This window comes from Ixodes scapularis, unplaced genomic scaffold, assembly GCF_016920785.2.
Source record: "Ixodes scapularis isolate PalLabHiFi unplaced genomic scaffold, ASM1692078v2 PGA_scaffold8__174_contigs__length_109621045, whole genome shotgun sequence".
NCBI classification, from domain to species: Eukaryota; Metazoa; Arthropoda; class Arachnida; order Ixodida; family Ixodidae; genus Ixodes; species Ixodes scapularis.
The window spans coordinates 31,480,498-31,501,708 of NW_024609883.1; the positions used below are offsets into that span (position 1 = coordinate 31,480,498).

Sequence of the window (21,211 nt, forward strand, 5' to 3'; positions counted from 1 at the left end):
AAAGCCTTATTATGATTATTTACTTGGAATCTATGGTCCGCGGGCAGGCCGCAGAATTACACTACCAGCGTTCTCGATGCTTGGGCAATTTAGAAAAAGGTCTATTGGAATGCTGTCTGCTTTTGTGTGCTATCAATACCCGGCCGATTGAGTCAAGGCAACCCACTTTCCAAAGACGCTACCATCTCGACAATTACCGCGTTCATTTAGGCTTAGGAAGGCCAAAATCAAGACTATCTAAAAAAATGCGGCGAGGTCATTGCTCATGCTTTGCGATTTAAGTGAGGTAAGGCAAAGCAAAAGCCTCCTGCACCATTCGTTGCTGACTAACGCGCCTGATATTGCAGCTTCAACAACATATTTGTTCCAAAGCGAGCAGCGCTCACTCACCGGGGCACCGTCATGTTTCCCCGCATCCCTACCGAGCCAGTCACGTGATTTAAAAATCCCTCTCCTAGTTACTGCGGCTAACTTTAGCCGCGGTTAGTGCTTCGAGCAAACAGGCCCAGCCTTGCTTGTTTTGTCACTAAAATTTTGTGTCCTTCTTGAACAACAATCCAGCCCCAAGGAGTGGTGCTGTCTCCACCTGTGTGCAGCAGGTAGCTGCACAGCTGGCAAGTGACGTCTCTTTGGAGATGCCTGAAGAGGCGGTGGAAGACCCATGCACTCAAGACTCCATAAAAGGTGTTAATTTAATTGTTTGGCTGGAGTGTTCAGACCTCGAGGTCTACAAAGGCACTGCAAAATAAATTAGGATTCCCAAAAAGATTGGATCATAGGCAGCTGTGCCATCACAACAAACATTGACTCATGGGACTATGAGCTGCTGCTACACACCAGCATGTGTACTAGGTGGTTGCTGTGATACCGTGAAGGAAATTAATTATTAGATTATTATAGCCCTTCATATACATTTTTGAACTAAGGAAATAGCTTAACTCTGCTTAGGACATCGGAAAGAAGTTTGCTTTCTTTATTTGTTAAATGCGATAACATTTCTTTCGACTACCCCCCCCCCTTCCTGTTATCTCAGTAAAATTATGTAAGTCTTATAACAAAGAATGACTGTGTATGTGCAGGATTAATTAAAGAAGATACAGTATATGCACCAGTCTACACTAGCTCCCAATTATGAGCTTGATGTTGTACACCTGTGCAATATGCTACTGGATGGTGTAGATGACAACGTTTCAGCTGCAGTACATAAGTCACGCAGCTGACATGGAGTGAATGCATGACGTATGTATGAGCCCCCTGCATTTCATCACGAAATTACGCGTTTGCAAGTCCGGTCTTAGGGAGCCACCATCTTGCCCAGTGGGGTGTGGCCATAATCAGATTATGACGCGTCCAAGCGCACCTCAACCGAGCAGGATGACAGTGCCCTGAAGCCGGACTTGCAAACATGCATAGAAGCTCTCCACAGGGGTACCAGTTAAAGCTACCCACTCCTGCTCATACTATTGCCAGTTAGTCATTGCGAGGGTAAGGTATAGTGTTGGCATGCTTTGCCCTCCATTTGGCACCAGCAAAAATTTAGTGTACTTTGAGCTTACAAGTAAATTCAGATGACACATTATGTGCAGAATAGGGCAACTTCACTCAGCATAAGATTCATGTATCTATCTGTGCTTCCTTTACAGAAATGGAGAAGGATGCCGCTGTCGGCCTAATCATGATGGCTGGGAATCCTGAGGTGTCCAAGCTGCGTGACCTGCAGATGGCCAAAATGCAGCAGGTCATTCTTGATCTGCAAGCAGACAAACAACGTCTCGAAAGGCAGGTTTGCCACCTGCAAGCCAGGCAGCTTAGTCTCAACACTATCCAGGAGCCTAAGAACTGTTTATATTATACTGGGCTGCCTGAGTTTTCAGTTTTTCAGAATTTGTTTAATTTTCTTGAGCTTCGGGCAGCCAAGATGACCTACTGGTTAGGTAACAGAAAGACAGCTGGTGAGACCAAAGACCGCACACGGGAAATGTCTCTGATTGACGAGATTTTTATGGTCCTCGTGCGGTTAAGGACAGGGATGGCAGGCAAGGAACTGGCCCGCAACTTCAACATTTCTGAAGGGCAGGTAAGCAAGGTGTTTGTTACGTGGATCAAGTTTCTCCAGCGACAGTTAAGGGTACTGTTACAGTTTCCGACAGTTGCTGAGATTCAGCCCAGCCTCCCTAATGCCTTCCACAAGTTTTCTAACACGAGGGCTGTCCTTGATGGAACTGAGGTACGTATCCAGAAGCCGTCGTCGTTGCTTGCTCAGAGGCAGACCTTCTCGCCCTACAAACACTACAACACCTACAAAGCGGTTGTTGGATGTACACCCGAAGGGTACATTTGCCATGTTTCACAACTGTGGGGTGGGACTGTGTCAGACAGAATGATAGTTGAGGAGAGTGGGCTCGTGGATCAGTTGGAGTCGGGCGATGCCATCATGGTAGACAAGGGATTCAAATTTAATAGCCTACCACCTGGAGTGCAAGTGCACATTCCGTGTTTCAGGCAGCCGAACGAACCTCAGATGCCGGAGGAAGATGTGGCACACACCCGGCGGGTGGCCAGTGCACGTGTAGTTATTGAACGCGCAATCGGAAGGATTAAGCAATTTCACTTCCTTGATCGACCCTTCCCCATCTCCATGATAGATATTGCAGATGAGGCGTTTCAGGTTTGTTGCTTTTTAAGCAACTTTCGTATGCCACTCAGCCGTGCTGAGTAGAAGCAGGACATATGTGTCGGCTTCAGTGGCAACCTTCAGCTTGATAAACATTTTAGAATAACTTCCTTTTTGTGGTTGAACTCCAGGGTTTTGTTTTTAAATGCAGCACGTCGGAGATGGTTTTGAGGTACTCTAAATGGACCACAGGGTTCCGGAAAAGTTCTCACTTTAGAGCCATCAGTGAGCAGCGAGAACTCATCCGCTCGCGACCACGTGCTGGCGGGCGCCGCGCAAACAATATGGTAAAAGTAGGAAAGTCTCATCCGGGTCCGGCCACACCCGTCCGGCCCTGTCCCCCTCCCCCTCCGGCTTCTGGCGGCTGTTCGCGGTAGCAGAAAGAGCCGACGCTTTTGTGGATCTAGGATAGATGGCGCCACTAAAATTCCGTATAGTAAAAGTTTTGTCGATGATACCAGATTTTTGACGCATTTATATGCATTTTGGAAGTACAACATTCATAGAAAAGTTACCTTTTATCGAGCAGGTATTCGCACAACTTGCTATCTTTCTACAAGACTCCCCATTGACGTCACGCCGCGTGTTTCTCATGGCCGCCGCTCGCGGCTGCAGGTCGGGGAATACGTATTCTAAGTTTTGCCTCGCTAGTACGTGGCGGAATCGCAACATTTCGACGAAAGGAGGTGTGTTTTCTGTCATTTGTGACAAGGTGAACAATATCAAAAGCAGAAGATGCCAATTCTTTCAACGTTAAAATCGTTGCACAGCTCCTTTAATATTAATGTAATAGAAGGTTGTTTCTCGTGCACCAACGACTTCGGTTTTGGAATAATACCCTGCAACAGTAACACAATGCATCTCGCCCCTCTTTTCACTATTTGTCTCGTGCCCTTAACTCTCACTAGGGGACATCCCCTTTAGATGAGAGAAATTTTGCAGTACGACCGCTAGCATATGGTCTCTAACGTGCATCATGCAGTAGTAATAACACTAACGCATCCTGGTTTGATGCTCATAAAAATTAACGGGGGTGGTAATCGTACCTAGGATCCCTGGGCTTTGTGACTAGAGCTTTCGCTTTACATGCTTTGTGCTGTGACATGCTATGCTCCATTTCACAATAACTTGGCGAACTATGGAGGCTGCGGCCCCCATGATCCAATAAGAGCGTCGGAGCAAGTCACATGATAAGACTCCATGGTTGAGGCCTCCGAGGCGTCGTTTTTGGGGGCACCGAGATGTCGCCAAAGAGTTGTTCAATGTTTCATTTCTTTCTTTTTTGTGCTAACTGAACTTGAGTGATTCCATCTTTATCAAGAATAAATATAAAAAAATTAACTAAAAAAAAATTGACAAATTTTAATGATATTTAAACCGAAAAAGTAATGCGACATTTGTATTCAGTTCGATTTTTTTTTTCTTCTTGTAGTGCCGTGGCCGTTGGTGATTGCAGCCGTGTAATCAGCCGCTTGCAGGGCAACTATGGTCGAAAACGGAACCAAAATAAATTACTGGTACCGCTTTAGTGGCACAACTCTCGGCCTGCAGACAACAGCCAGTTCCTTGGTGCAGTGACACACACGCTTCCGCTATGTGGTTTTATGTGCCTCGCTCCGACGCTCTTATTGGGTCGCGGAAGCTGTAAGCTCCACAGTTCGCCAAGTTACTACGAAACAGAGTAGCACACTTGGTCACCGTTCCCCCCTAGTGCCTGCCATGATTGTCCTTAATCACATTTGGCTGTGATCCGCAATTGGCATACGAGTTTAGATTAGATATATCAAAGTATTAGATGTCCTCATTTCATTATTTCATGTGTGTGGTCTTTGGTCTCAATGTCTAATGGGCTGTGCATTTTTTGTATGATTATACATCTTGCCAGTGTGTTTTAGGAGTGCAACAATTATTATGACTATAGCTGCTTTTTACAGTGTCGATCTAAAACTCACTATCTTCCTTATGCAGTTCGGGCTATTGCTGCCTCATAGTTAGTGTGTTGAGTTCGGTCATATTGTGCATCAATTTTTACTTAAATCTGCTATGTGGGAAGTACATGAATAGATAACGTCAATTATCTGCTGTGCATCACTGTTCACATTTATGATTCTAGCAACTTTGTACAGCGTTATCTAGAACTTGCTCTTTGGCTTTAGTTTAGTATGCAGTTTGGGTGATTACTGCCTCGGAGTCTTTGTGTTCAGCTGGGTTATGTCCGGAGTTTCCTTATTTGAAAAACTCTCATGCACCAATCTTTGGTGTTTGAATATATTGCTTGGGAAGTACATGAGTAGCTAGTGTGAATTCTCTGTTGTGCATCAATAGCGAGATTAAAGTTTGAATAAGCCAACGAAGTTTTGGCTACTTCGGGTCTTTTTCCCTGCAAAGTCGATTGTAATGTTAATGACTGACACGCTACCTCAACAAATCATGTGTTAATACAAGTTGGAGCTAGAAAATCTTTTTTTTTTTTTTTTTTTGTTTTTTACTCTGAACAGTCTAAGAAGGAATTAGCTCTGCTTGTTTATAGGCAAATGGTTTTCTATTTATTGTAATAAACTGTAAAAATGTAAACCACCTCACCCTGTGTCCTGTTTTTCTGCAGTAAACACCATTCTCAAAGACACGGGAGTGGCTACAAAAGCACTGCCCCTGACAAGCATATTTATTTGGCTCTGAAAAGAGCCGTTGTGACTTGGAGAAGCCTCGGGCTTCATGCAGGCGCTCCTTCACTCCAGCCTACGCAGCTTCTTTTTCAGTCCGGGACCGTCCTCCACCACATAAAACCCTTTGCAGAACTTCTTGAAGGAGACGTACTGGCCGCGAGCTATCAGGGCTCTTCGACGCCTCACACGGCCCGTTACCACTTCTGGGAAGAGGGCATGCTTGGCGAAGTAGATAAGCCCTGGCAGCAGTGCTCCATCAACGAACTTCTTGTCGAAGGCGATGGTCTCGACGTGCGTCGAATTGGCAACAGTCGTGTTGTTAGTCCAAAAAACAAAATCGCACCACTGGTGTCCGGTCACTGCCATCTGCCCTTGCACCTGGTAGAAGTAGGCGTGAGTCTTCTTCAGTCGTACCACGCCATCCACAACTTCGCAGCAGAACTTCTTGTCCTTGCATGCCTCCATTGGTGTTAGCCCAATCTTCGAAGCCGGACACTTCACCTCCAAAAGGCCCTCTTCGTTGTCCTTCCTCACGATGCGGTCGGGCGATGCTGCAATGAAGCTGCACTCTGGGTGAATGTGCAGCCCAGTCTCGCGGATCTCGACGGGAGTGTCGAATGCTGCCATGAGTGATGCATAGGCTGAGACTGCGGTACCCTCGTGCGTCCTCCCATAGCGCATGGCCTCACTTGAGGCATCTGGGCTCGGGTACAAAATACCCTTGACCAGGTACTCGGGCTTGACACACTTGATGAACGCAGAGAAGACTGATGCCGTAATCCTGCCCTGCCGCTCTTTGTGCCACCTTGGATTATTGGCTTGACCGATGGTGGACCGGGTCACTTGTTCCCTCTCTTCCTCCGTCAATGTTGGAAGGGACTCCATGTGTTTTTCAACAACGTCCCGGGCATTCTCACTCCACAAATCTTCATTATCTTGGATGGGGAGCACTGGTGCCGCTGGTCCAAGTTGCTGTACACCACTGTACAGAAGCCACTGGAGGCCCGGTGTAGACACACTGAGGGCATCTCGCAGTTGCTGAATCTCCTCAGCCGAAGCAACACCAACATTCTCACAAGGGTCAAAAGAGCGTCGTTTCTTCTGCTTCACCGGCCTGTTGATCAGGTACTTGTGGAACGTGATGTCTGCAAGTGGCACCAGGGGAGCAGGCTTCTTGGCTGCAAAGAGAAATTTTGTCAGTTCAGTTCTAAAATAAGCCACATCTAGGTTTTCCATCTTGTAATCATGTTAATAGCTTATCATCCAAGCTGCTTTATGTAGAAAATGTAGAGTTTCACTTTCATGAAAACGAACACAAAAAGCATTGGCTGTTTGGTTCCACATTTATCTACCAATGGAGGTGAGCTTGGCTAAATAATTAAGACAGCTTGGACGTTGGTCTTATTCTCCAATATATTAGGTACGAAGTAATAACATATTTCTGAGCAAAAGATTCCTATGGAGCCTCTTTAAGGGCCGTAGTGTACACACCTTCAGCAGGCACAATCCAGGTGCAGGGTATGTCGGTGCAGCTCGTCGAGCAGGCGTTGCAGCTCTCTTCAGCATAGAGCAGCAGTGCTGCAATATGTTGGCAGGACTGGCTTTTCCTGGAAAATCGAGGCAGTCAACCAAGACCAAATTAGCGGGATTATAGCTGCACGCGTAACAGCTCTTGGTTGCCTTCGTTGTACACAGGCTGTCGGTGCATGATGGAGACATGCATCTTTTACACTACCTAAGCCAAGGAGCAAGCACTGCGAGCATGAGCGATAAACCACATGAGTTTGCTGCTATACCCTTTTTCACCTTGTGTTGTGCCGCAGGAAAGGCTATACGCGCGAGCTCCTTGCTCTATGGCGCATCTCGGCGGCACAAGCTCCCGTGCACCGAGGGCAACTGCCAACGCTATGAGCTCGCGCTTCTAGCCGTCGCTGCGGTACAACATAAGGTGAAACGGAGCATAGCACGATGGGGTTTGTCTTGGCCAATGTAACTCGCGTGTATTCGATGAAATGAGCCCGGGCGAACCGGGTATCGCTCCCAGGTTTCAAGGAGTGACCGATCTCGCTGCTTACGCGTTGGGGATAGCGTGAGCGGAACGCAATTAGCCTTGCTTATAATAGGTTTGCGCATGACTTTTAACGCATGTATAAGCAAAATATCGCTCACCCAGCAACACAGCTGCAAGTGCCGCCGATGACGCTCCCGGTGCCTCTGGCGAACCACGCCGAGACTGTGTACGGCGCCTTCTTCATTGACGGCAGGCAGACGCCCCGGACGAGACCGATCCGGGAATCGTCCGATGTGTTCCATCGGACGTTCCGGACGTAGCCTTCTTCTTTGAAGGCCCATCCCCGGTGAGCTTGTCGGAGCGAGTCCGTCTTGCGGTGAAGGTACCGCCACACTTCATCTTGCGAGAGGTTGGCGAACGGCGGAGCGTTCTCAGTCCAGCCGTCGGGTGGGAACGGGAACGGGATGCTGCCGTCCTCCGCCATCCTCAACAGTTGCCGAAAGGTAGCCGAGCTACGAATACTAGGCGGAAAAGTGGCGTGCAAGAACAGTGGACCTCGCAACGTGTACAATTCAAGCCTAATGGCGGGCGTGTTTTCATACGAAGAACGCCTCGAACCCAGTTTTCGCTAGTTCGGACGTCTCCCAACAGGTAGCGCCACTTCTGCGGAAAAAGGTGGATTACAAAAACAAGCAAAAAATAACCTCCTTCATGACGTCTTAGGTCCTGGCTTGAGTGGCCGTGAACTAGAGGAGGAATAGTGAGCTCATCGAGCGTTCACGGTTGCCGCACTCCGGGTCGACGGCTCGAGAGGGCGCCACTAAAGCATGTGTTGGATAGGCTCTATGAAGCGGGCGGCCGGGGCGGCTCGCATTGATTTTGCTGCGCGATTAAAGACTATTTCGGCATAACACTTCATTGGCCACAAACCACAGCAAACACGGGGTAAAGATCAGTTCAGAACGGGAGCCACATCGCGCTGCCATGCCGCCAAATGGCCAAATCGCCAGCGGGGCCCGCGCCGAAGGCCTTCGGAACGCTCGGAACCGGTCGGATCGTCGAGCCGGTATACGACCGCAGCGCCGCCGCGTACATCCGGGACTTTTCTACGCTGGCCCTTCGTCGTAGCCTCATCCCACTAGTTCTTTCTAGTGTGCGCCGTTTTTTCCGCCGCTTGGTGGCGGGTATGTCGGCGGGTCTTTTCTTGTTTCCGTACTTTATAACTGTATTTGTTTCTTTTCTGATCTAAAATACTGAACAAAAACTTCTTTTATAAATAATTGAAACGGTTCGCGCCACTTATAATTTGTATTTCGACTTCGAAAAAACTTTTAGCGACTCTGACCAGTAATAGCCTAGGACCAAAGACGTCACATTTTGCGCGTTTTCGGTACCGCGGGTCGCCCTCGTCGGTGGAGGTGGTTTGCGCGTCGTCCGGTTAAAATATGACGCACTGATATTTAGTTACTCTCTCCGTGCCCGCTGGCTTGTCCGAACACCAAGAGACGTGGAAACCGCAAAAAAGGTAGTTGCTTAAATATGATTGCAGGGCCCCCTTAAAGGGATCGTCCGGTCGAAACCGGAAGTACTTAAGTTCTTGCGCTCGTTACGTCGAGGGAGCCTTCATATAGACAAACGTCATTTCTATTTTTATATATGATATCCCGTTATTAATTAAACCTTTCATGATCCTATGTACGAAACTGCACCCCGAATTTCGCCAGCGTCAATGGCTGACATCCGTAGGTGCTGCGTGCAGTGGCGGATCCAAGGGGGGGGGGGGGCGGGGGGGGGCGATCGCCCCCCCCCCCCAAACGCCTCGCCAGGCAACCCCCCCGCCCCCGGGGGTTCTTCGTCAGCTGGAAGAAAAAACGTAAGCAATCGACGCGAGAAACAAACGATTAAAACAGCGGTGGGTGGACGCGCCTGCTGGGCGCTTCCAAAGTGGGGTTTATCTCCGTCAATGTCACGGTACGTCTTCCCGAGAGGGACGGCGCCAGGAGCAGAGGTCGGCATTTTAGGTCGCCCTCACTCACCCTCACCCTCACAGCCACACTCACCTAAGCCCCTCACTTACCCTCACCCTCACAGCTACACTCACCTTCAGCCCCTCACTCACCCTCACCCTCACAGTCAAACTCACCTTCAGCCCTTCACTCACCCTCACTGAACCTCAAGGTCCTCACGCACTCACCGCCCTCACGGCCCTCACGCCCCTCACCGCCCTCACGGCCCTCACGCCCCTCACTCACTCATGGCCCTCACGCCACTCACCGCCCTCACGCCCCTCACGCACTCATGGCCCTCATACCCCTCACCGCCCTCATGGCCCTCACCGCCCTCATGGCCCTCACCGCCCTCACGGCCCTCACGGCCCTCACGGCCCCCACCGCCCTCACCGCCCTCACGGCCCTCACCGCCCTCACGGCCCTCACGCACTCATAGCCGTCACGCCACTCACCGCCCTCACCGCCCTCACCGCCCTCACGGCCCTCACGCCACTCACCGCCCTCACGCCACTCACTGCCCTCACTCCACTCACCGCCCTCACGCCACTCACCGCCCTTGCGGCCCTCACACCCCTCACGCCCCTCACGCACTGATGGCCCTCACGCCACTGAGGCCAGTTCAGATGGGGCAGTTTCGCCCAGAAACTTTACGTCGCAACACCAGCAACACGGGCCGCCCGCGATCACACGCAGCAACCAATTGCTGGAATTTGCCATCGTCATCATAAAATTTTATTTTTCTTGCTCTATTTAGACACAATAGACCCTTTTCAAAAGTCAGAGTCCTCTTGTGGCAGTATAAAAAGCTCCATTATTGCCGCTCTAATGGCGGTGATAGGAGATCATGCGCGGCTAAATCAAACACCCTCGATTCCGTGCATCGAAGGTGACGTGAAAGGACCAACATCTTTTCCTTTTTCTGCTCTATGCTTTCGAAGACGTTCGATTTTTCTGGTGTGGAGAAACAGTGTAGTTCCGCCATTAGAGCGTCGGGTCTGGCTCTGCACAAGGTGGGTAGACTGACTTTCGTAAAGGGTCTATTACGTGTTATAAACGTGTTTTTATGCATTTTAATCTCATTAAGAATACTAATGCACCTTTCTGAAACAGTTTATTTCCAAAAAACGATCGATTTCAAACCAGAACCAAGTCTTTCGGTGTCATCATCACCGGCACGAGGTATCACGTGAAAATTTTGCGTCCCTGATTGGATGCAGCCGCTTCAAACGTATTCGAATTGCTCCGAGTTGCTTGCTTATTTCGAGCCGGACCCGATCTCAGCAATTCGTGTCGATCTAGGGAAAGCTAGAGAACAACCCGCCATTAACACCAAAATTGCTGAGAAAGATGCTCGATCTGAAGGGGGCCTCACGCACTCAACGCCCTCACGCACTCATGGCCCTCACACACCTCATGCACTCACCGCCCTCACGGCCCTCACGGCCCTCACGCCTCTCATGCCACTCACTACCCTCACGCACTCATGGCCCTCACACCCCTCACGCACTCACCGCCCTCACACCACCCACGCACTCATGGCCCTCACGCCAGTCACCGCCCTCACGCCCCTCACGCACTCATGGCCCTCATACCCCTCACCGCCCTCACCGCCCTCATGGCCCTTACCGCCCTCACGGCCCTCACGGCCCTCACCGCCCTCACGGCCCTCACCGCCCTCACAGCCCTCACGGCCCTCACCGCTTTCACAGCCCTCACGGCCCTCACTCACCCTCACACTCGTGAATTTTCCTGGTTCAGAAACTCACTCACCCTCACCTCACCTGTGAAGATGAGGGTGAGTGAGGGTGAGTGAGGGCCCTCATGAGTGAGGTTTGCCGAGGTATGGCCAGGAGTTTTGAAGTGGAGAGACAGTGGAGAGGCGCGCCAAATATCAGGGTCCTCGACTGAAGGCACACTTCCATACAAGGCCAGCACGTCGAGCACGGGGGGAAAATACCTTCAACATATCTAGTCCCCTTTCTCTCTCTTTCTCTCTTTCTGTCTCCCTCTCTCTCTTTGGGGGTTGTCTGCGAAAAATTAGTGCCGTGAAAGCTCCCAAACGCAGACGTCAAGCAGCCTTCCTCAAGGGTAGCGGATTATCCTTCCTCTCTAGCGGCCGCCTTTTCATCACTTTTCGTTTGATGGTTTCTTCGTGGTTCTGGGCTTGCCTTTGGCATGTCTTTTTTGGCTTGCTTTGAGATGCTGTCGCCCACGGGCTTACTAAAGGTATCTTATTGGCACGGTGTCCTCATTGCCAAGGCAAGTGCGGAGGGGACGTACCGGGAGGCGTCGTTCCAGGGGGGGGGGGGGGGGGCGTGCAGCTTGTACAACCAGGTGACCAATTGCTTTTCTTCTCAACTGAGAGAGGAAGCAAATGCTCTGGGTACAGTGTAGCCTGGGTCTGAGCTTCTCCTGAAGACGCTCCGGACTTCCCCACGACCTTGACTTAAACATAAGCCCGCTTTCGTCCTCGCCTCCATCCCTCACTGAGGATCAGCGCCGCATCGCGGAATACAGTAGTAGTAGTATAAAACGTTTATTTGAACCGCTTTAAGGGGGAGGGGGAGAGGAATGAGTCAATGGCATCGCGGCCTGGACTCGCGGTATGGGGGAAGGGAATTATATGTGTACTTCTATGCCAGCTTCGTGGATATAATCCAGAAGCGTGCGTAGAGTTTGATATTGCTTATCTGGAGGGCCTGGGGGAAAGACCCAGTCCTCCATGGATGTCACCCCGTCCTCTAAGTGCTTCTTCCTTGTTGCCTCAAGGCCTTTGCAGCCCCATAACAGGTGAACTAGGTCGACCGCATGTTGGGGGTCCTTGCAGTAGCAGCATGTCGGTGGTGTGCGCGCCTTTTCCCACGCTGCTCTTCTGTTCGGCGTGCAGGCGGTATTGGTTCTAATGCGAGTTACGAGCACCCTCGTTCTCCGCCCAAAGCCTCGCGGCAGTGGGTCGGAGATGGGTGGAAGGTGCTCCTTCAGCGCAGTACGGGACGAAAGTTTTATCTGCTGTTTAGCTTCGTCGGGGTCATAGTCGTCTTCGTCTTCGTCATCTTCGGGTGAGGAAGATGCGTAGCCGTGATCATGGAGGTGGCAGGGCGGCTTCTGCGTCTCGCGGAGTGTAACTATTAGCGCGCGAGCTGCAGAGTGGGCCTGCTCATTGCCAGCTATGCCTGCGTGGGCGGGCGCCCAGGACAGCTGGACTTTTGTACCTTGCGGAGAAAGTTGGAGGGCCATCTTTTTTATGGGTTTTGCTCTCTTGCAGGGGCTGTTCCTATTTCTGCACTCGGTGAGCGAGGCTACCGAGTCCGTAAAAACGTGGAGCTCTTTTGGTCTAATGGTTGTGTCGTTGAGGACTGTTTCAATCGCATATTGAATCGCTCCGAGTTCGCCACCCTTGACGGAGGTGCTGTTTGGTAATTGTTTGGAAGATATAATTCCTTTTCCTGGTATTGCCACTGCGACCGTAGCAAGTTGGTCTGGGAGTGTCGCGAAAGCCGCGTCTGTGTAGACGGCTAGCTTCTCCGCCGAGCTTTCCCAGGTCTGTATTCGTTTGTTGTGGCTACTGGCTTGCGATTTCTGACGATCTGGATGTCTCAAGCTCGCGTTCTTCGGGATGGGCTTGCCTTCTACGAGGTCGATGCAGTCTAACCAAGGAGGGTCGTTTTCTGGGAAGTCGGGCAGCGGGAGTTTAAGTGCTTTAATCAGACTGAGAATGGTTCTGCCGGGTCGTGAGTGTTGCAGTCGTTCACGGTGGGCGGCAGATCGTACCATTACAGTTTCTTGTAAGTTGTTGAGCTGGGCATGTTCCATTAGTGTCCCTATTGGTGTGAATCGAGGTAAGCCGGTAATTACCCTTGCAGCTTGTCTGTTGATGGTTTCCAGTTTTTTCCACTGGCTTTTTGAGATGTTGTAATACGAAGCGCAGTAGCAGACTTTTGATACGATGAGTGCCTTCACCATCTGACGTGCAATTCCTTCGTTCGCTCCGCCTCTGGAGCTGCATATCCTTCTGATGACATGGATGATTGCCTTGCATTGCTGGCTGATTTTGGTCATCCAGGTTCTGCACGAGCCGTCTTCATCGATGTACATTCCGAGTATTCTGATCTTGGTAGAAGGTTGGATTCTGTTGCCTGCTAGCGTTAAGTACATCTGACTGGCGATGCCAGCTTTTCTTTGTTTACGGGATGCGACGACCACATAGGTCGTTTTCTCCGGGGATGCAGTGAGGCCAACCCTATTGAGATGGGTTTGCACTTCGTCCAATCCGGCTTGAAGAGTCTGTTGTTGGGTTCGGGTATCGCCTGTCACTGTCCATAGGGAGATATCGTCCGCATATATGGTGAACTTGAGGCTTGGGATCCTCGATAGGCGGTGTGGGAGATCGGCCATTGCCATGTTAAACAGTAAAGGCGAGATTACAGAGCCTTGTGGTACGCCGACCCTGTTGGGTCGTGGGTCGCTCATGTGGTCCCCTATTCTTATCGAATATGTCCGATCCTTAAGAAAAGCTTTAGTAAAGTTAAGCGCCCTGCCCTGTATCCCTAAGCGTTCCGCCTCCTGAATGACAGCCCAGGGGGGGACGGAGTCGAAAGCCTTTCTAACATCAATGGCGACGATTGAGCGGATGGTTTTGCCCCTTGGCGCCCTTTTCTTGGTGATGTCGTGTGACATCAAGAGGAGGCTTTCCTGTGTGCTTAAACAGGGTCGGAATCCTGTCTGGGCTGGATGAAAAGCGCCGGATCTCTCTAGTGTCCAGTTAAGTCGATCTAGAACCATTCGCTCCATGAGCTTGCATACGCATGAAGTGAGTGATATCGGTCTGAAGTTGATAAGCGTGTCCTTGTCCTTGCCAGGTTTGGGGATTGGGACGACGGTCGAATGCTTCCATATTGGTGGCAACTGTCCTTGTCCCCATACCGCGTCAATTCCTTCGATAAGCTGGTGTTTAGCGTCTTGTGGGAGGTTGCGCAGCATGGAAATGGTAATTTTGTCCGGGCCCGGAGCACTGTGTGCCTTCCCGTTGTGGAGTGCCGTTTCCAATTCACCCAGGGTAAAGGGTTGGTCCATTGGATCCGCTGAGTTAACCAGCACTGGAGTATACGGGTTCGGAATTGAGTTTGTTGTCGTAGCAATGGGCTGCGGGAAGAATTGGTCTCCGGCCGCATCTGCGAGGTCTTCTACCGAAGTGTCAGTTTTTAGCGCCAGGGTTAGAGGGGCCTTCTGTTCTCTCTTTTGTCCCAGCATGGATCTGCTGGTTGCCCACAGTTTCTTTACTGAAGTTTTCTCCGACAAGGACGCACTGTAATCCAGCCATCGTTTCCTGTCCAAATATATCGCGTGTTTGCGTGCCGCGATGGTGTGTCTGGTGACCTCTCTGAGTGCCGCTGGTGTCTTTGGGCCCCTCCTATATCGCTGCAGCGCTCGGAGTCTCCTAGCCCAGAGATTCAAGAGGTGAATATCCGGGGTACGTGCATCGGCAGGTATGTTGGATCTGGTTGTAGCCGCTTTCAATGCATCGAGCATTGCTGTCGCAAAGGATTCCTCTTGGTTGTTTTCCAGGTGTCTTCTATAAAGGTCCCAATTGACTGTACGAGCAAAACGCCGGTTCTTTTCGGACTTCTTGGAGTTCACCTCGGTCTTTATTGGGAGGTGGTCACTCCCCCACGTGTCGATGTTTACATTCCAGGAGAGGTTTTCAGTCTTTCCGTATATCCATGTAAGATCTGGACTGGTATGCTGTTGTCTGCTTGTCAAGCCGAGTCTAGTTGTTGAGCCCGGCGTGTTTAGTAGTGTGTACTTGAACCATGTCATGTCCTCCAGGAGTTTCTGGCCGTTTATGGTGTCTACTTTGTAGCCCCAGCTGGTATGTGGCAGGTTGAAGTCTCCTCCTATACACTCCGTGCGGGAACTATAGAGGGCGCTTTGAAAAACGCGCGCAGCGCCGCTAGCGGAGGAGCTGGCGTTCGACTGTGAGGCGCGTCCAGCAGCCTGCGGAAGCGCCCACGGACGAAACTTTTGCTGTTTGAGCCGATACGTTGAGGGTTACGTTGCATGAGTGCTGGGGCGGAAGGGCATTTAGCTGTTCTCCACTTCTTATATATTGAGTTTGAGTCGTAATTAGGGGTAATTTCTCTAGTTGCGGCCGAAAAAGGAATTTGAGTAATTTTCCGAAAAACAAGACGGCCGCCACCTTAATTGCTCTCAGTGGGAAATTTATTTCGCTCGTCGCTGTAAATTTAGGACTGCAGGAACGATGATATTTGGAGGCGAGTGAGATGTTCACTAAGTTTGTGCACTAAGTGGGCCTAGTTTTATTAAGACAGCAGGTGTGAAAGTTATGGTTCAAACGAATAAAGAAATAAAGCTGTACGGGGTATCCAATATTGAACCCAAAATGTTGTGTTATAGCGGGCTGTGCAAAGTGCAGATTTGGGCACACAGGTGCTTGGACTTGACAGTAACATGACACAGCACTTAATATACAAAAAAAAAGGTGGCATAGGGAAACCAGGTGAAAATTTGGTTTGGGCGGCGTAACTCAATGGGAACCGGTTTTGATCATGAAAAGGCTGTCAAGAGAATACCACTGGTCGGGGGAGGTGAATACTTTAGAGGTAGGAAGGGACTAGTGGACTGTACTTCCAATTTAAACAACTTCACGAAAGGTGGTTCCAAAGCCGTGAAAACAAAGTTGTCGGCCAACACACGGTTTGGCCGCCAAGGGCTTTTGCGGTCAGCTGTTGTGTAATAACCTGTTGTGCGAGGTGCTGATTTTCGGCGCACAGGTACTTTGACATGACCATCACTTGGCACAACACTTATAACAAAAAGAGTTGGCATAGCGAAACCAGGTGGAAATTTAGTTTGGGCGGCGTAACTAAATGGGAACTGGCTTTGACCGTCAAAGGCTGTCAGATAATACCACTCATCGTGGGAGGTGCACACTTTACAGGTAGGAAGGGACCAGTGGAGAAAAAAGAAGCCGAGAAAAAAAATGTTGTCTACAGAACTCGGGGTGTCAGCGTTTCCACATCCAAAAGGAGGCTGGTCAAGAAAGAAAGCACACCACATAAACTTCCATACTCAAACGTCGATCCTCCAGTGATTCCGAGTTTCATTGTTGTTTTCTTTAGATTTATATTTGTCACTTTTTTTACCTTTCGAATCTTTCTTCATGAAGTACAGATTGCGTGCCATACTTTTCCGGAAATATCATCGACCCGTACGATTGGGACGAAACTTCTTTGGAAGGCATTCCTCCAACGAAAGTGGCACTGCATACCTGCGAGTGTGGGTTTGTCCCATCGGCGCTGACACATGTAGGCGTTACTGGTACGAAAACAAACGCAGAGCGCAATGCGGCAGTGTAGAATATGTCAGCCGTGCCGACACAGTGGCAGACATGATCGGGAGACCAAATTTCTCACGTCGTACGGCACGGCTCCATCGTTGTCGCTGTCCTATCAAAACATCGGCGAGGTGAAAAACTGTGAAACTTTGTCTCCACGAGATACGACGCATAACTATTGAAGCACTTAATGACGCAGCACAGGCAGCACTTCTCACGCTGTGAACCCAGCGCAACCGCACCACTCCGACTTCAATGCGTACCAACGTTCGCGGCGTGGTTTCGGTTTCGTTTTCTCTGGGGTTCTCGCTGCCTACCTTCGGTACCGGCCGCGCGGCGGCGCGCCAGTCGCGTCGCACGGAGTGTATAATCTTTCGTTCTTTTGGGTAAAGGATGTGTAGTTGTTCTATCCACCCGTTGTCTCTTGGTGATTTGCTGCTAGCCCCTGGCCTGTAGTATACAGATGCGATGATTACGGGTGTTCCTTGATGCGTTGCACGGACTGCGACGACTTCTTGTCTGTCTGTGCACCATCGCATCAAGTCAATTTGATGTTGTGGCCAGTCCGATCGCAAATACACCATGGCTTGCCCCTTGGGCACGTCTTGGTTGGGCTTACGGCCTGATGGGATCGACGGGCTGGAGTATGAAGTGTAACTTGTTAGGTTGATGGTGGTTGTCTTTACTTCTTGTAATAGAATTGCATCTGGACGTTTCGATGGTCTGTTCAAGTGTCTTGCGTTGAGTTCTGCGGCCCGTAGCCCCAGTCCTCTGCAGTTCCATTGAACAATGCTAATCCCTATTTTTATCGACCAAGTTTGAAAGCGATAACAGTGAGCTGTTGGCTCAGTGCTGAGAGTTGTTTTTCCAGCCTTGTAAACCGGACTTCGTAGCTGTCTCTCTCAAAGGTGGGGGTACCCGGGACTAAATCAGCGTAAGTCCTTTCGTGCATCCGTGGGTGTTGGATCGGATTAAATGGAGGTGGCGGCGGCGGCGGTGGTGGTGGTGGTGCCCCCTTCTTCCTCCTGGACTCTTGATTGGGTTTCGCGTGCTTCCTTGCCCTTTCCCTCAGTAGCTTCCCGATCTCTGTCTTCTTCGGGCAGGCATTGCTTGTCGCCAAGTGTCCATTTTTTTTGCAGATCTGGCAGTACGGGGTCGGATTTGGGCACGGGTTGGTGTTACATTGGTCATCTTGCGTTTCCTCGTGGTGTTTGCCGCACAAAGAGCAGACCGTCTCTTTGTGGCAGATGTCTTGCTTGTGACCCGCGCCGTGGCAGTTTGTGCATGTCACCGCCTTGGCTCTATATGGGTACACTGGGGTGATGCAAAGCGCGTATCTAACGAACCTTGGCAATCGATTACCCTCGAACGTTATCATCGCAGTGCGTCCTTTCCTTCCCAGAAGTCGGGCCGTGACGATGTCGTGAGTGTCACATCGGAGCCTGTCTCGGAGAGAGGTGTTGTCCTCACCCTCGTCTACTTCATATATGACCCCTCGAATTTGGTTATCCTGCAGTGTTTTGTAAGCTTGTACGGGAATCTCTTCTTTGTTAGCAACTGGAATTCCAGTGATCTCCAGTAACGCCTTGGCGGTAGGCTCAGATGAAGTTTGTGCGGAGATAGTATTGCTCTCCTTCTGTAGCTTTACTGATATCTCCTGTGATTGTGTGCCTAGCGTTTTTGTGAAGGCTTCCTCCAGGGTTCTTCTCGGTATGGTGGTAAGGTCTGTCTTCGTTCGTGGTCGAAGTATGACAGTGAAGAGCTGGCGTGGGGCCTGTGCCTTGCCTTCGCTTTCAGTGGTCTTCTTGCGAGTTTATCGTGCCCGCTTGATGGTCTTTTTGGATTGGACCAAAGACCATGCTGGGCCGTCGTCCTCTTCTGTGATTGAGTTTTGCGTTGCGGCGGTGCTGACGAGAGTGTCCGCTGTCGCCGCCTGTGTTGAGAGTGACGTCCCAGGCGCCTAGGCCGCATGCCGCTTGCGGCTCTCGCTGTCGTCTAGTCGGCCATTTTTCTCCGGTGTACTCGCCGACGAGGTGGCCGACTCTTTTTCATTAGATTTAGAAATCGGTGTATTCTTGAACCGTGGCTCTATGGTAGTCTGCTTGTTTCCTGACGCTTCTGGCCGAGAAAGATCGTCTAGAGCTTGCAGGAACATTTCCGTGATTTCCTCTTTTGAGGCCTTCCCTAGCAGAGCGACTAAGAGCGATTTGATTTCGTTCGCGGTACTTTGAGTTACCGGAGCTGGATGTGGTTGTCTCGGTGGTGGTTCCGAGTTGATGGCCGGCAGGGCGGGCCAGTTGATCGTTGTTTCCGGTTTCGGAGGATTCAGAGTTGGCGTCGTAAATCGGAACACCGCATTGGGGTTGGCGGTCACAGCTGCGGTGTCCATCGTCTCCATCGCAGCGGTTAGGCCTAGCAATGCACCGGCTCAGATCGCTTTAGTGCTGGCTCTTTGGGTGCGGAAATTCGGCATTTTGGCCCCCGGTATGATATACCCTGGTCACATACCTGCCGAAATCTACACTTCGAAGCAATGGTCGGTATACTTCTGTCTTAAAACGGAGTCAAGAAATTCGAAAATTTCCAGAGCAGTCGAAAGAGCACGGCGTCTCAGTCGGGCTTCTTTTTCGGAATACAGAAAGAAGCCGACGAGCGCCAGAAGGGGGAGATGTTTCCTCTAATGCGCTGTAACGAACGACCTTCGCGGCCGGATCTGGACGCGGATCGCCACCCCTTTTGGTAACATTCCCGAGGACGCGCCTTTCGCTGACAATCTCAAGCTGGGATTATTTTCCCCGCTGCTCTGGTACCGTCGACAAAAGAGCAAGACAAGCCGTCGTCGATACCGGCTCAAGTTGGGTGCTGAAACGGAAATGCGTTCTCTTTGAGGCGTCCAAGCAGGAACCAACGGCCACGGTGATCCCTGCTAAGCCGAAAGAAGGAGATAAGCCGTGAACGGGAACTGCCCGGATATCGGCGTCCAAGGTCTTCTCCGTCCCGACTAGGGAGTGGGACGGTATCCTCCGGGCGTTCGTGCTCTCTTAGAGCCAACAAAAGGATTAACCGGTGTGTCCGTTTGGGCGTGCTCATAGGCGGTGCCCGGACGTTTGGGAATGAGCTTCTCGGTGTCACCTCGACCTAGATTCCAGGAGCAAGGCCAAATCTCAAGAGTCACTGAAGAAACGGCTGCCACTATACAAGCCTGGAGGAACCGGAAGAGCACTTATCCTCTGTGTGTGCGTGTGCGTGCGAGTGGGCGGTGCCTGACCAGTTGGGGAACGTCGTCCTGGCCTAGGGACGTAGGGAAGGGGGACATTATAAAAAGAGCGGTTTTACGCTCCCTCTTCGTGTTCTCACGTTGTTCTCATGCCGAACGGCAGACTGTACATAGTATGTAAATAAACAGTTTGAGAAGAGACACCCTGGCTCGCTACCAACTCTGCCCGACGTCCTGGGCGACGCATGGCTCCAGCGGAGATCGACTACATGGACAAGCCCCGAGTCTTTACAACTGGATGGCGGACGGTGGGATCGACAGCTACGACCATTGAGCGGCAGCAACAACGGATCTCATGGGCCGTGAGCCGAGTCTGGTGAGTGACGGCATCTCTTCTCTGTCGCCAGGCCTGTAAGATCGAGGTGTATTTTGCAGGGGCGTAAGTAACTACCGAAAAGGCAATTTTAAGGTTGTTGTGTGTCGGTAGTGCAGAGTTTTGCCACCAAGATAGGTCACAGACATGGATCTGCAGCGTTTGCTAAAGTGTCAGTTGCTCGACTTGTGTGAGGAGCTCGGGGTAGACGCGAACACATCGATGAAAAAACCGGAGCTTGTTAAGGCTATCCAGGACGAAAAACTTGACAACGAGGAAATCGAAGAGATGTGGGAAAAAATCAAAACAAAAAAAGGAGACGAAGCAAAATTCAAGGAATTAGAACTAGAAAAACTTCGTCTCGATGTGGAACTAAGGAAAACGAGCGGAGGACGGGAAACGGAGGTAGAGGGCACCCGAAGTCTCTATGACATGACGAAGCTTATTCAGGCTTTCAAGGTGGGACAGGACATGGGCCTCTACCTGGTAAACTTCGAGAGAGCTTGCGAGAGGGCCCGTTTTAATCGGGTATCTTGGGCCAGAAGGTTGCTGAGTGTTCTGCCATGCGAGGCAGCCGGGGTAATCGCGAGGTTATCCGCGGACGACTCGGACGACTACGACCGCGTGAAGAGCTGCCTGCTCAAGAAGTATCGGTTGTCGGCAGAAGCGTTCAGACAGAAGTTCAGGGGCGTGACCAAAAAGTCGGAAGCCAGTTATGCGGAGTTCGCATACGAACTTCGGTCGTACCTTGTCGAATGGATGAAGGTCGCCGAGTCGTATGACGACAAAGAGAAAATGCTGGAGACGGTCGCGCTCGAACAGTTCTATAAGACTCTTCTTGAAAGCATGCGAACCTGGATTCAAGATAAGTCAGGAGTAGACTCTGTTTATCGAGCCGCAGACCTTG

At 50.7% G+C, this 21,211-nt stretch overlaps 1 protein-coding gene and 1 pseudogene across 1 annotated transcript; one reads left to right on the forward strand and one right to left on the reverse strand.

Moving 5' to 3' along the window:
• The window catches only part of LOC120842011, a 42,093-nt pseudogene that overhangs the window by 9,013 nt on the left and 11,869 nt on the right, over window positions 1–21,211 (forward strand).
• LOC115315846 lies at window positions 5,331–7,835 on the reverse strand. Its single transcript, XM_029975187.2, has 3 exons — window positions 7,510–7,835; window positions 6,832–6,947; window positions 5,331–6,518 (listed from the first exon to the last, which is right to left on the reverse strand). The coding sequence occupies exons 1-3, from the start codon at window positions 7,833–7,835 to the stop codon at window positions 5,404–5,406; spliced, it is 1,557 nt and encodes a 518-aa protein (XP_029831047.2). The 3' UTR covers window positions 5,331–5,403.